The 15474-nt window shown below is 37.2% G+C and overlaps 1 protein-coding gene across 1 annotated transcript in view; it reads right to left on the reverse strand.

Annotated features, from left to right (window-relative positions):
• THSD7A (thrombospondin type 1 domain containing 7A) overlaps positions 1 to 15474 on the reverse strand; it is a gene marked incomplete at its 5' end in the record, with an annotated part of 452331 nt that overhangs the window by 243766 nt on the left and 193091 nt on the right. The window contains one exon of the mRNA XM_082661757.1: positions 14327 to 15158. Within this exon, the coding sequence (XP_082517883.1) occupies positions 14327 to 15158 (832 nt within the window). The remainder of the gene's footprint in view (positions 1 to 14326; positions 15159 to 15474) is intronic.

Below are 15474 nucleotides of genomic sequence, written 5' to 3' on the forward strand. Positions count from 1 at the left end.
TAACCATAGAGGAATAATATAAAAGCCAGATGGAATTTAGACTGAGTAGCGAAAGTCTCCAAAATGCCATTGCATGGGTACTGCTTAGAAAGGCTTTAGATAATACATATACTTAAATACAGAAGAGAATAAAGGCACAAATGAAAAATAGAGTCAAAGGGACTTTCACAGAGGGAGACACTTCGGCTCAAAGAAAAAGTAATTCATAATTTTACACCTGTTCAAACTTCACAGTTCCTTGAACCTCCCTAAAATACTGACAGATTCTTGGAATGCCTAAGTTAGAAGGTAGAGACAATCAAGGTCAGTGCTATAAAAACTTATTTTTCAAATAAAAGGTTAAACATACAATATGGACTTATATAGATGTAGATGATGAACAGCCTTTGGAAGAGAGGACATGTGAGTCCTCAGACCATCGGCCAACTCACTGCTCTTCTGACCCAGGGTGAGGCTAAGTCAGGCTAAGAGCCTACGGAGCAAAACTGAAGGAGGCACTGGCAGGCCCCGGGGAGTGAGTGAATCCTTAAGTTTTGTGCCTTGGGAGCCTCTCTTGCCTCCTGCTAGTTGGGCCCTATTCCCATCCCCCCACTAATCTACTATGCCTTGATTAGGAGTCCTCCTTCCTTATTCATAATCTAGAAGAAAAAAGCTAAGCCACACCCCTTCGCAGACTTCGGCAGACTTCGTGGTGGGGAGTGAGTAGAATGAAGTGATTATTAAAAAGAAACCTCTTTCACATCCCTTTCTTTTCTTTTTTGAAAGGGTAAAGCCTGGGGAGTGTAGAGTTTGGCTAGCACACATAATTATAAGGCTCAAAAGTGATATACGTGGACATGTTTAACAAAGAGTAGAAGAAAACCTTAGTTATCATCATCATGAAAATTTATCCACGGGGACAGTCAGGGATCAGCTTCAGTGCTTTGGCATCATCCCACAGCATCCTTGGCTATGATCTATTATGTAAGTGGGACCCCAAATAAAATGGCCAGTTTAAAGTCTATATATTATTTGAGGAGCATGAAATAGCTGACCACCAAAATAGGAAAGGCAACTTCTTTTCTTTCTGTTTCTACTACTTGCCAGTGTTCCATTTTAGCTAACCCAACTATCCTAGCGTTTTGTCATTGTTTGGTCACAGTTGCGGAAACTAGAGGCTCATAGCAAGCAGAGATCAAAGATACAGTCAAACTTTTCAATGGAAATTGCCAAGATTGAATTTCCTCCTATTGTCTGCTTGACCTCAATATTCCCAGCACTGATACCTTGATCCAGGTATTCCTCACCCCATTCTTAGATTATAAATATGACCTAAGCTCTGGCTGCCCATACTCTAAAATCTGGGCCCTCCAATTCATTCTGCATGCCATTCCTGTTTGTTAACATAAGTCCATCCCTGCTTACTGGAAAAACCTTCAAATTTCTTTGCCTTACTATCTGTTTGACTTGGAATGCTCACTTTCCCCATCACACCACACGTAGGTAAATACAATCCATTTTGGGGAACTTGGTCAAATTCTGTTGCCTTATCAAATTATTCTAGTCAATACAGATGCATCTTGAAAAGTTTTTCAAAGTTTTTCTCTTGAAAACTTTAGTCATTTTATCTTAGATTTATCTTTCCATCAAGTATTTTTACCAACTATGAACTATATATATTATACAACTCATAAAGGACAAAAACTTTCTGCGTCTACATGGAGTTAGAGTAATTTAAAGTGATTTTACTTTTTTTTCTCCTTGTTTCTCATGCATAGAATTAAAGATATCGAGGGCAGGAACAATGCTTTCCACAGAGCTGAAACTATACAATGTCTACCATAATTTAATTCACCTATTTCTTTTTAAATTTTACTATACAGGATCCCTGATAGACATGAACCTGCCAGAGAACTGCATTTTTGATAAACTTTGTGAAACCCTATATAAAATCCAAAATGTATCAGTCAAAATTTATTTTTTTGATCAAAAACATGCTTTGTTTGTTCCAGCTCTCTACACTGTACATGACTGTACCAACATTCCAAGATCTTCCAAGTACAATGGCTTCTTGTATTAAGCACAGCACAGTTATTTTGTTCATTTACAATTCAACTGCTATCCTGGTAAATACTACCCAAACAAATTTTCACATTCTTTTAAAATGTAGTAGCAATAACCACATATCTATACTAAATAGAGAAAAAAATATCTGTCAAAAAAACTTTGGAGAAAAAAACTGGATAATCGACCTATAATAAAATGATACAAAATTAGAACAATAAAGAACACAGTAAGGTGAAAGTGTGAGAAGAGGTCTAAAATATTGCCCAATATATAAGTAACAATTTTAAGGAAGAAATAAGACAAAACACCTGAAGTTACTAACACAATGTATTAGTAGATTCTAAGAGTGAGCATATTCTTAATTAGGTTACACAAATAAAGCATTAATGATTTATTAAAATCCTTATCCCACGTAGATTTTTTTTTCCTTTTGAAAGTATTTCCTCCCATTGAAATTCTTCTTGTTATGTTCCAGTCAGACAGAGATTCAGTACTACCCATATAAAGCTGGTAGAATTCCAGCAAATAAAAGAGAACAATGGATGAGATCAAATTTGCTGCCAAGGAGATGCAAGGTCACTGCCCAGTCAGTGGCCAGGCTGCTTAAGGAAGTGTCCGCTCAAGGAAGTTTCTCAAGGAAACATGCTCTCACACCAGCTCAAGGAAAAAAGCTAAACTTAGAACAGTCAAATGGGAGATATTAATAAAGCTCTGAGGAAAAAATGAGGCAGTTGGAATGGACTTTAAAAAGTTAATGGGAAGGAACATTAGGCATTGGTATCTACACTGTGGCTTAAGGTGAGCCCCGGCCCTAAATGCTTTCCCGTAAGTTAAACATATTTTAAAAGCTACCTAAGAACTTCCTTTTAATTGTCCCATGATAGGATCATCATCTAAACCAAAAATACTCCTGGGAGGCAACAGAGACAGATGTAGGAGAGGTGAAGATATCCTAGGTATGATGAGACAGTGGTACCTTAGGATGGGGGGAGTGACTCTGAGGGTCACACTGATATTTTTGAATTTGATATAAGTTTATAGGTGGATATTGACAATATTAGCCTTTTAGTTTGCTGTCATCAACACCAATTAATTGACAGTTATGACTAAGTAGCTTAGTGACTTCAAGATGTAAAAACAGAAATAATATGCTTACAGTATAACTAAAAATGCTAATACATGGACTAAAGATTAAGCTAAATCAGCTAACGCTCAGAAACTATTGGAATACGTTTACAGTATTAGGAATGGGACATTTTCTATGTTCTATAGAATATATATTTTATCTAATTATGCAACAGCAATTGTTTGGTGTTAACCAGGCACAATAATATTGAAATATATTCTAAGTGATGTCACCTGAATGGTCTAATATCTATATTCTACATTCTATATATTCTATATTCTCTTAGTTGAATATGACTTATCTCTCTTGAGTTATTTACATATTCTGGTTACTTTCTTCAGAATCTACAGAAATTTCCATTTTCCCATTGGCCTTACTTGACTCCATATTATTCACTAAAAGGCTCAAGTTCCAAGACCAAACACTCTCTTAAATTTTAAGCCTTTGACAAACATTTACTGGAGGCTAGGCACTGTCTTAGTTGAATGGGGGTAAGTAAAGACTAAGTTAATAAGTAAACCAGCAATGACACAGTAGTAGTTCTCTGGCTCTAATATTGTACTCTAGTATATGTCAAGGTTAGCAGAAAACAAATTACAAACTCACATGGGTTAATTCAGAAGAGTTTAATAAAAGGATTATTAACAACAGCAACAGCAAGGGCAGTGTTATATCGCCAAGGGATGGTGAAGAACTCTGGGGCTAGCAACTATGGGAAATTTATCACCCCAAGGTGACAAAGGGACCAAAAAAAGGATTTTAGCAGCACTGAGCTAGATGCAGAGCAGTCGGAGAGGGCTGCTGGGCAGGGGCTGAAGCCTTTTGTTAGAGGAACTCAGGCACTGTTGACCCCGGAAGACAGAATGAATACCCCAACACCCCTCTCTTCCCACCTTCTGATAGACTGCTGCTGCCTCCCATGGGTAGAGCCCAACCAGGAGGAAGAGAACTGGGAAGGCTTATTAATGTGCTGCTCACAGATCAGCCTCCGGGCACATATGCAGGATCTGGAAGGTCTGCGAGTGACGCTCTAAGGGTAAATATAATATATTCCCAGTTAGTTCTACATTTTGAGAAAAGTAAAGGTTTTCTGGCTAGCCATATATGATCTACAAAAGAATGTGGACATATTAACTACTTCTTTAGTCAGATGTGGCCAGAAAGCAGCTGAGGCAAGCTCCTGAGAAACGCTGGTGCGTATCTGGCAGGCAAGTCGACACTGGGGATATTACAGAAAGTTTTTAATCTAAAAGCCTGCTATTTATGCATGAGAATTAGTAATTTTATAAATGGATTCTGAATAACCTAAAACTAGTCAATATTACTTTAAGGAGCAGGCAATTTACTCCCTTCTTTTTGGTAAGGTCAGGATAAGATTTGCAGTTTCACTGATTCACAGTCATATCCTGGGAATGGGCCCTCAGGAACCATGCAGCACATCAACTGAGGAAAAATCTTGCAGTTACTTTCAAGACCAGGAGAGTGGTCTTATTCTACAGGCACTGCATATACATTCATTTCCATGTTTCACAATGAACTGATTTGTGGAACACACTGAAAATTAACTTTCTGCCAAGAAAAATATATATGACTTTTTATATATGTGACAATTTCAGGTATGGTTTTGGTTCAAGGTTCATTGGAATCACAAAACTTGGAAGGCCTTTAGAGAATTTTTAAGATCCTTCCTTCCTTCGCTCATCACTGCCCATTGCCATACACACATATGGTTTATGGGTGAAAAAAAACTGAGTCCCAGAAAGTTTAAATGACTTGTTCAATATTGTGGAGCCATGAGTGCACAGGTTTCCCTATTCTTACTGAGTACTTATTTCTCATAATTATCCATTACTTAAATTCCCCTCTTGTTGACTGAGTGAAATTTTCAGACTGTTGTGAAGCCAGTAGCTTTATATTGAACTTTTATATGACCATTCTAGAGGGCAAGCCGAAAAGAGAAGGATGGAGTATTCAACAACAAGTATCCTAGAGTAAAATGGGAATCAGGCATAAAGAGAGAGACTGTGTTGAGAAGAAATACAATTTCCTATTCAACAGATTTAAGTCTGAAGTTTAGAGGGTATGTCAAAAAAGCATGAGTTTAGGAAAAAAAAATCAGAAAGTCACTTGAGCATGATTCATTACTATTTGAAATGCTAAGGTTGAATTTACATAGAGACTAAAAAAAGAAAAAGAAAATTGATAACAAAATGAGAGAAAAGTACTCCAACTTGTCAGTATTTCTAGGAGTTACTAGATTATTTTCCTCTTCATGTATTACCCAGTTTTTTAAAAAGATTATTTATTTTAGAGCAGTTTTAGTTTTACAACAAAATTGAGAGGAAGGCACAGAGATTTTCCATGTACTCCCTGCCCTCACACGTGCACAGCTTCCCCCATTACCAACATCGCTCACTAGAAAGGTACATTTTTTACCAAGGATGAACCTACTTTGACACATCATAATCACTCAAAGTCCATAGTTTACATTACGGTTCACTCTTGGGGTTGTGCATTCTGAGTTTGAATGAAAGTACAATGGCATTTATCTATCAGTATGATATCATACACAGTACTTTCACTGCCCTAAAAACCTTCCCTGTTCATCTCTTCCCCCTATCTAATCCCTGGCAACACTGATCTTTTTATTGTCTCCACAGTTTTGCCTTTTCCAGAATATCACATATGTAGTTGGAATCACACAGTATGTAGCCTTTTCAGATTGGCTTCTTTCACTTTGTAATATGCATTTAAGCTTCCTCCATGTGTTTTCATGGCTTGATAGCTTATTTTTTTTTAGCACTGAATAATATTTCATTGTCTGAATGTAAACACAGTTTCTTTATCCATTCACCTACTGAAGGACATCTTGGTTGCTGGAGCTGAGTTAATTTTTGTGGAGAATGTAAGGTCTATGTCTAGATTCTTTTTTTTGCACGTGGATATTCAGTTGTTCCAGCACCATTTGTTGAAGAGACTATCTTTGCTCCATTGTATGGCTTTTGCTTCTTTGTCAAAGATGAGTTGACTATGTTTATGGACCCAGTTATTTTTTATCCTTACATATTTGTGCCTAAAATGTCTGATTCATGGAGTTATCTGGAAGCTGGATAAAGCTACTTTTTTTTGGTCTTAGCCAACAGAAATCTGTTTTAAATTCTAGTTCTTATTCCCTCAGAAATTTACTGGGCTGAATTTTCCACACTTCTTGGCAATGCTTCCATTAGATTTATAGTTACAACTAACTGCATTTGTCACACAATACAACAAAACAGTGCGTGTTCAAAAGGAAGGTATTTTCAAAAGTAGGCTCTATTTCCACTAAATACTTCTTGTATTATATATAGCAGATTTCATAGTTATTCCTGAAACATGTGCCTTTGAAATACATAGTCAGGTCTTTATTTCAGGAATTGGTGAGCTGGGCCAGCTAAAAGCTTTCCAGATGTGAGGGTGGCTTACAGCAAACCCTTAGATCTTACAAGCCTTAAAGCTATGCTTGCTGCAATCTAGAAATGTCTGCCTCCTATATCCCCTTCTTCTCCACTTCACTTTTGACAACTTAACTCATGAGGGGAGTTATGTTCTGTTCCTCCAGCTATACTTCCCCTGTGGTTCTAGGGTGAGGAACTGGATCCTAAGGGACTTTTCCCATCACCTCTGTGGATGGTCCATGCCCACCTCCCAAGACTGAGATATTCCAAGGAAAAGATTCTTGAACGGATCTTCCTGGATTGGGCCCTAATTACTTTAAAGAAATCTCCCCACCTCAAGTCCTAGATTCCTCCGTCCTTTAGATCTGGATTTTTCACGTGGATACTTTTTTTTTTTTTTTTTAACTGTAAATAGAAGTGATTATTTCCTTTATTGGTGTTTCTGGCTAATTTCAAGGCAGTGAATTAAAATAAAACTACCTTTACTCCCTTATGTTTAATTAGAAGTCACATACTGCAATGGACTGAATGTTTGTGTGCCGCCAAAATTCGTATGTTGAAAACCTTAACTCTCGGTGTGATGCTATTAGGAGGTGGGACCTTTCAGAGGTAATCATGAGGGTAGAGCTCTCATGAATGGGATTCGTGCACTTACAAAGGAACCCTAGAGAGAGCTCTCTTCCCCTCTTTCTGCCATGAGAAGATACAGTGAGAAGTGAGCAGTCTGCAACCTGGAAGAGGGCCCTTACCAGACACCAGATTTGCTGATGCCTTGCTTTTGGACTTCTCAGTCTCCAGAACTGTGAGAAAAAAATTTTTTCTGTTGTTTATAAGCCACCTAGTCTATGATACTCTGTTATAGCAGCCTGCATTGATTGAGATACGTATCTCATTTGGTAATAACTATGTGGCATTCCACACGTGGAAGCACCGTGATTTAAGTAGTCCTTTATTGGTTGGATTTAGATTGTTTTTCTGTAACAAATCATGCTACAATGAGAGATGTACACATATTTACACAAATATATTTTAGAAAACATTTCCAGGAATAAAATCACTGCCAAAGGAACGTGTATTTTTAATTTTGACACGTATTATAACATTATTTTTCAGATATTTGTACCTATTTCTGCCCCCACCAAAACTGTATAAGAGCAACTCTTTCCCCAATTTCTTTAATATTAAATACTATTGTTGATAAAATAGCAAGCAAGTCTCAGACTTCTATCCATACAAGGTCTGTTTGCAGGACTGGCCTTTGGCTGGCATCTGGGAACTTACCTGGTAAACAGTTCCCTACATTGATATAAAATTTTCTCTAAATGATAAAGTGGCTCTCTGTGCCTAATTTGTTTGTCTAAACAATGTGAATTATGGTGAATAGCTGCTTTCCCTCTGGGAGTTTGGAATTTTTGTACATGCCAGGTTGAGGGTGCCTATGTGATCAACTGCCAATAAAAGCTTGGGGGCACTGAGTCTCTAGTGAGCTTTCCCAAGTAGACAATGCCTTGCCCGTGTTGTTGCAGCTCTTTGCTGGAGTAGTTAAGCGTAGGCTGCGAAACTCCTCAGGGAGAGGACCCTGGAAGCTCGCTTCTGGTTTCCTCTCATCTTTTCTCCATGCACGTTTTCCCTGGCTGATTTTGCTTTGCATCCTTTCACTGTAATAAATCTTACCTATGAATGCAACTATATGCTGATTCCTCTGAGTCCTTTTAGTGAATCACCAAACCTGGAGGCTGTAAACCCTGAAACACTATCAAACATTTTTATTTGCTAATTTGACAGGTGAAAATGAGATTTTAAATGTTTTATATTTCTTAATTATGATTGAAGATTAGCATATTTTCTCTGACCTGATCCTGTCCTTTGCTGATTTTAATAGACTTTATTTTTTAGGGCAGTTTTAAGTTCACAGCAAAATTGAGTTGAAAATATAAACAGTTCCCATATACCCTCTGCCTCGACACATGCATAGCCTCACCCATTACCAGCATCCCCCAGAGTGGTACATTTGTTACAACTGATGAACCAACACTGACACATCATTATCACCCAAAGCCCACAGTTTATATTATGACTCACGCTTGGTGTTGTACATTCTATGGGTTTGGACATAGTATTATATGGAGTAGTATTATATGTATTATAGTATTATAGTATTATAGTATTATAGTATTATATGGAGTAGTTTCACTGCACTAAAAATCCTCTGTGCCCTGCCTATTCATCCTTCCCTTCCATCTAACCCTGGCAACACAGATCTACTTATTGTCTCCATAGTTTTGCCATTTCCACAATGCCATATATTACAGTTGGAATCATGCAGTATGCAGTCTTTTCAGATTGGCTTCTTTCACTTAGTAATATGCATTTAAGTTTCCTCCATGTGTTTTCATGGCTTGATAGCTCATTTCTTTTTAAGCAATGAATAATATTCTATTGTCTGAATGTAACACGGTTTCTTGATCCATTCGCCTACTGAAGGACATCTTGGTTGCCTCTAAGTTTTGGCAATTATGAATAAAGCTGTTATAAACATTCATGTGTAGATTTTTGTGTGGACATAAGTTTTCAGCTCCTTTGGGTAAATTCTTGGTGAAGCATGATTGCGGGATCACATGGTAAGAGTATGTTTAGCTTTGTAAGAAACTGCCATACTGTCTTCCAAAGTGGCAGTACCACTCTGCATTCCCACCAGCAATGTAGGAGAGTCCCTGTTGCTCTACATCTTCACCAGCTTTTGGTGTTGTTATTATGGATTTTGGCCATTCTAATAGGTGTGTAGTGGTATCATATTGTTGTTTTAATTTGCATCTACTTGATGACATATGATGTGGAGCATCTTTTCATATGCTTAGTCTGCCTTCTGTATATCTTCTTTGGCGAGGTATTTGTTAAGGTTTCTAGTCCAGTTTTTAATCCAGTAGTTTGTTTTCTTACTGTTGAGTTTTAAGAGTTCTTTGTGTGTTTTGGATAATAGCCCTTTATCAAATGTGTCTTGCAAATGTTTTCCCCAGTGTGGCTTGTCTTTTCATTCTCTTAAACTTATGCTGATTTTTATATTAGATTTTGGACTTTTTCCCTAATGATTTGTAGGAGCTTTTTATGCATTAAGAAAACTAGCTCTTTGTCAATTTTACATATCACAAATATTTTTTCTTCATTTGCTACTTGGATTTTAATTGGTTAACATTTTTCCTGAGCAAAATTTTCTTTATTCAAATAAATATAATCGTATAGATGAATCTTTTCCTGTATGTTTTCTGCATTCTGTGGCCTAATAGGTCACATAAGGATACCTTCCTTATTTTGAGACTTCAACTTTCTAGCCTTTCTTCTAGTATTTAAAAAGAAAACATTTTTAAGTACTCAATGAACCTGGACTTTGTTTGGGTATACAATTGAAAAAGGGATACAATTCTTGTTTCCCCTTCCTTCTTCCTCTTCTTCTTTACGTGGCAAAGCAATTGCCCTCCAAACAAAACCAAATTGATTAAATTATATCTTTTCTCCCGACTTGGAAATGCTCCTTCACCATTGGCGCCATACTGCAGGGTTTTGAGGAGCTTTTTTCTAGACCCTTTTCTGATCTGATTATTCATGTGCTAACATAAAATTATTATTATTCAAAGAATAAAATGCATTTAATTATCTTGTGACACTAGTCTTTTCTCTCTACTTTTATTTTTCAGAATTTTCCTGGCTTTTACTTATTTTTCTCTTGTTAATTTTATAGTAACAACATAGGGACAACTGATATATTTATTAGATGTTCTAGATAGGCACACATTTACTTTTGCACTTTCAAAGTCTGGTATTATGTGCAGAAATTTTATAATTAGGTTTATTAACAGAATTTTTACTATTGTAAATGGGATATTTTAATTTTTTGTGTCCATCATGTTTAGCTAATTGTTGTTTGCATCTAGGGAATATATTGATTTTGAGATATTATCTTTGTGTCCATCCACCCTATTGAGGTATTTTATTGTTTATAATATATTTTCAATTGAATATCTTGAGTTTTCTATAACATCTGGAAAAACCTTAATATTCCCACCTGTTTTCCAATTTTAATTTCTTTCTCTTTTCAACTACATTGACTAATACTTACAGATCAATGTTAACAGTGAAGATAATGTGCAGTCCTGTCTCATTTTTGACTATAAAGGAAATGCTTCTAGTGTTTCAGAACTGGGTACTAACCTGGTCTTTGGTTTGGTGTCTCTTTGTCTCTCTTTATAAAATTGTTCTATATCAGGTCTTCCATGAGGACATTATTTCAGCCTCCTCTACCAGAATATTGGCCCTGTACAATTTCAATCTGTGGATTGAAGTCTTCCAACTTCAGGAAAGTCTTCTATTATATTTTGGGGGTTTTGTTTTGTCTTGTTTTTTCTTTTTTCTGTTCTTTTTCTGGTCCTATCTTTAGGAATCCCAGAATGTTATATAGTGATCTCCTTTCCAGACCCATCATCTTTCTAAGAAACTGGAGTTGATGTTCTTAAACTGTTCTCCATCTCACTGACTCCTCTTACCACCGAAAATTTTCCAATTACCGTTGCACCTAATGTGAATTTATTTACTTGTTTTATAATTCTCTTCCTTTTCGGAGCTCTGTCAAATCACTTTTAAAATTCTATTTTCTTGATTCTTCTTTGAATACTAAAATTACTTCTGGTTTTGATTCAGAAGACCATATTTTCTTTAGTATGTTTGGTTTCTTGAAGAGCTGTCTGTTGAAACTTTCAAAACAACTCTTCACCTGGGGTAAGACTCTATTCAAGCCTGGCTGAAAATCACTGGTTCACAGGGAAGCCCCCTGTGTCATGGTGTGTGTAATGATTTAGAATTCTCTTCCACTGGTCATCAAAACTTTAATCCCTCAGTCCATCAAACTAATAGTCTTTTCTTGGCAATAATGGCATAGTGAGTTCCCCTCAGTGTTATTATGCCATTCTGTTTTCAAACAGAATACAAGAAGGCTTCAGCAGCCCTTTCACTAACACAGACCATGCCATCATAAAACATGCCATTAACCTGGCCCCTCAGAAGTTTCAGGCTACTCTTAGAGATTTTAAGTGCTCATGAAAGCTATAAAGACATAATGCCCCTTTGACTTTCCTCCTCAGTTAGATCTATTTAATTTATAGATTGAAAATTGATCTATAATCTCTATCAATTGTGGTTTGGGACTGTGATTGTTTCCTATTGTCATAAAAGATGGACTTGCATTCATGTTTTTCATTCTTACTGATTTTAGTCTGTTTGAAAGCAGAAAGCATGGGAAATCTATCATCTTTAGCTTTGCAGTTCTAGCAGCAATTCTACTAAACTTATTTTTATTTGCCCTATGAATTGCTTCCCCAAGATTCTTAGGTTTATTTAGATAAATTCATTTAGTTATTGTAATAGGACTGTTTTAGCCTTACTAAATGACTTTTTTTATCCTCTTACACAATAAAATTGTTTCTGAATTTGATATAAGATGAAGCACTTTAATCATCAAGTCTTTCACCTGTGGTCCTGTTCTTTGTTGGAGTTATCCATCCATTCTTCACTTTAAAAAGCTTCACTGGTATGGTGTAATGTTTGAGAAAAATGTAGGCAAAATACCTAATTGTTGTATCTTCTTTACTAAGACTAACTTTCTTAATCATATATATTTATTCATATTATTCTTATATATAATTGTCAAATAAGAGAAATATTAAGAAGCAATTTGTTTAACATAGTATTTAATTTATACCCTAGTAAGTTATAACATACATGCAACTACCATTTTATTGGAATCGATACGGTATTTCTAATGGAATATAAGCACCCGGCAGAGGATCTACAGATTTTTATATCTATTTGCTTACAAATAACTGGATGGAAATATCAGGCTCTATGCAGTAGTAGCTACTACTCTAATTATACTTTTAATCGAGTAGTCAACATGAAATTAAACGTCTACAGCATATTAACCTAGCGACAGCAGGAGACAACTCAAGTTGCCTTGGAGGCTTATTCAATTACATGGTGGGAGCCAAGTAACTAATATAACTGTAATACTTCAGGAAAAGAGATCAGAAAATCACCAGGAAAAGGACAGTGAGAAAAGAATTAAACAGGGATTGAAATTAAAATGTCCATGACACAGAATCAGAGGTGAACACACACACACACACACACACACACACACACACACACACACTTCCTCTCCCTCTCCCTCTCTCTCAAGGAGTCACAGGGAACCTGGGGAATGAAGGCAGGAGAAGCAGCCTTTAGCAAGACCAGGAAAAGAGTTGGATTGATGACCTCAGAACAGAGAGAGAGCAAATTACTGTACGGCTGAAAGAAAATCCAATTGTGTATGTACAAAGAGGGAGTAGCAAATATCCTAAAAATAGCGACCAGAACAATGGTATGATGAGAGAAATTGTCTTAGGCAGATACATCAATTGTTTGTTTACTCACTTATTGAAACTATATCCTGCTCCAAAAAGGCTTTCAGTCAGCTTTCAAAATCCATAGATAGCAAAATCATTAGACAAGAATGAATGAGAGAAAACAATGCGGGTGAGAAGAACATGAAGCCGGTGGGGGGTATTAGTAAACAGCACGCATGCCACACAGTCCTACTTATGTTCCCAAGGTAAACAGGAAAACGTGATCTATTACAAGATATCCAGGGGCCATAAGGAAAACGATCCAGATGCTCACCAGAAGCACATGGGTTGAAACTTCAGTGAAATTTATCTTATGTGTTTTTAATCAAGAGAACAGACTGTGTAACGGAGTAGATGACACTTCCAATGTCATTTCTACAATAAATATGATATAAAATTCTGAGTGATGTTGCCATAATTTCTCTCAGTTCAGTCCAAATCATAGCTGCATAAATATTACAGAAGAAGCAATTATGCAAATGATCCAAATAAGCCCCTCCCAGATGGTCTGGCTTATCCAAGAGCAAAATTTAGAATATCCAGAAAACATAATACCCTTTAGATAATCCTCAATGAATATTTTCACAAGAAATAAATCATGCATGAGAAGTCTTTCATAATATAGTCATTATTTACCCAGAGATAATTAGACAAATAATTTCTGTCTAGACAATACAGTCAATTAATTACATGTTTTCTAAAGTAAGCTACTCATGATTAAATAACCTTTACTTACCTTATTTTCTGCTGGTTTCCCTCTTCTCCTGGGGAGAGTTATTCCATTTTATAAAATGTAAAAGGAACTATTCTTAGGTATAGCTCCCTGGGTGGTTGTTTAGATTTTGTTTATAGGGTAATTCTGAACATGTTATAAACTTGGGGAGATTATAAGTGTGCTTTATTCTTACTAAAATAAGTATCTGAAATGAAAATTCCCAAACTCCAGCTCACTATGTTTTTTTTTTTCCCCCCATTATAGGTGAAAACAGCACTGCTGATCTAAAGAAGCAATATCATCTCATGGAGAATCTCTCATGCATTAGATTTTGACAGGAAAATTTAAATTACCTCTAGTGGTATAGTGCCTAAACATGTACAAAACAGAGGTAACTTCAGGAAAACCACAAAAGTTTAAATGTCTTCAAGTGGAAAATGTCCCACTTGGGGGTAGCTCATCCTAGGTGTACACATATGAATTCCAGGACTTAGTACAGAAGGTCTTAAGTACTCTCTAGCCCATGGTCTTGACAGAGAGACACGCTTATTTAATGGTAATAAAATGTTACCTTAAATCAGCAGCTTTCCCCGTCTTGTTAGTACACATAACTTCTCTGGTCTGGTATCCAATCTGGATGTCCCAATATTTGTTCTCTTGTCGGTTCTGTCTGTTTCTATTTCTCTTTTTCTTGATCAGTTCACGGGCCTCCGGATCCTTCACTCCTTTCCCTCGGTCCTTGCCCCGTTCTTTATTCTTCCCACGTCTCCTTGCTTGTCTTACTTGCCTCGAGTGGGGTATCGAGCACGTGCTCCAGGGCCCCACCTGCAAGCTGTACATGCTCTCTTCAGCTTCACAGGCACTGGACTGGCACACCTGGAACTCAGTCAAATTGGGACAGCCTGAGCCTCCAAACTGGGGGGGCGCCACCACATGACGCGTCCGGTGCTGGAGCCCACTGCCACAAGTCTTGGAGCATTCTGACCAGGCAGAAAACTCAGACACAATGCAATCTTGCTGGCAGGGGATGAGGCAGGCCTGTTCCAGAAGAGGCTTGGGCTCAAAGTACTCACAAATGATATCCTCCGCAGGGATGTCTTTCTCTTTCTGGATGCACATGATCTCTCGCACCTGAATGCCTTCTTCCCCTTTAACGCACTCAAGGGGTTTCTCTAGGCTTTTTGAAATCACAGGCTGACAGTGATTCCAGGGTCCCAGCCTCCAGTCGTATAACTCTTTGTGCCAGTCACAAACTTTGAAACAATTTTGCTGGTTACTGGGTCTCTCAGCCTGCTTGCAGTTTGTATGCAACGTTGTCCATCCTTCCACATGAGCACACCACACAGCCCGGGTCTGAATGCCTCCTGGACCACATTCGTCTCCCATGCATCGGCCCCATGGACCTAAAAACGATACAAGAGTTAACAGTGCTACTGGATGAAAACTACAAATTACTTCACGTTCCAGAAAGGCACTTCAAGATCTAGTACATGAACTTCCCTGAAGTGTTATAAAGTAGGTCTCTGTCCATGACTGTTGGAAAGTAATGATCTACACTCAGTATTTTTGCAGAAGGGGAACTGTGTCACAGAGTCTATATAAGGTAATTGCTGGGACAAGTTCATTTTGAGTCCTCTGGGGATTACTGAAAACTTGCTTTTATTCATTTTCTTAATTTTAAGTAGGTAGAGAACCCTCGGCTCATTAAGAACCCTTGCT

This window comes from Grampus griseus, assembly GCF_964374135.1.
Source record: "Grampus griseus genome assembly, chromosome: 9".
Classification (NCBI taxonomy): Eukaryota; Metazoa; Chordata; class Mammalia; order Artiodactyla; family Delphinidae; genus Grampus; species Grampus griseus.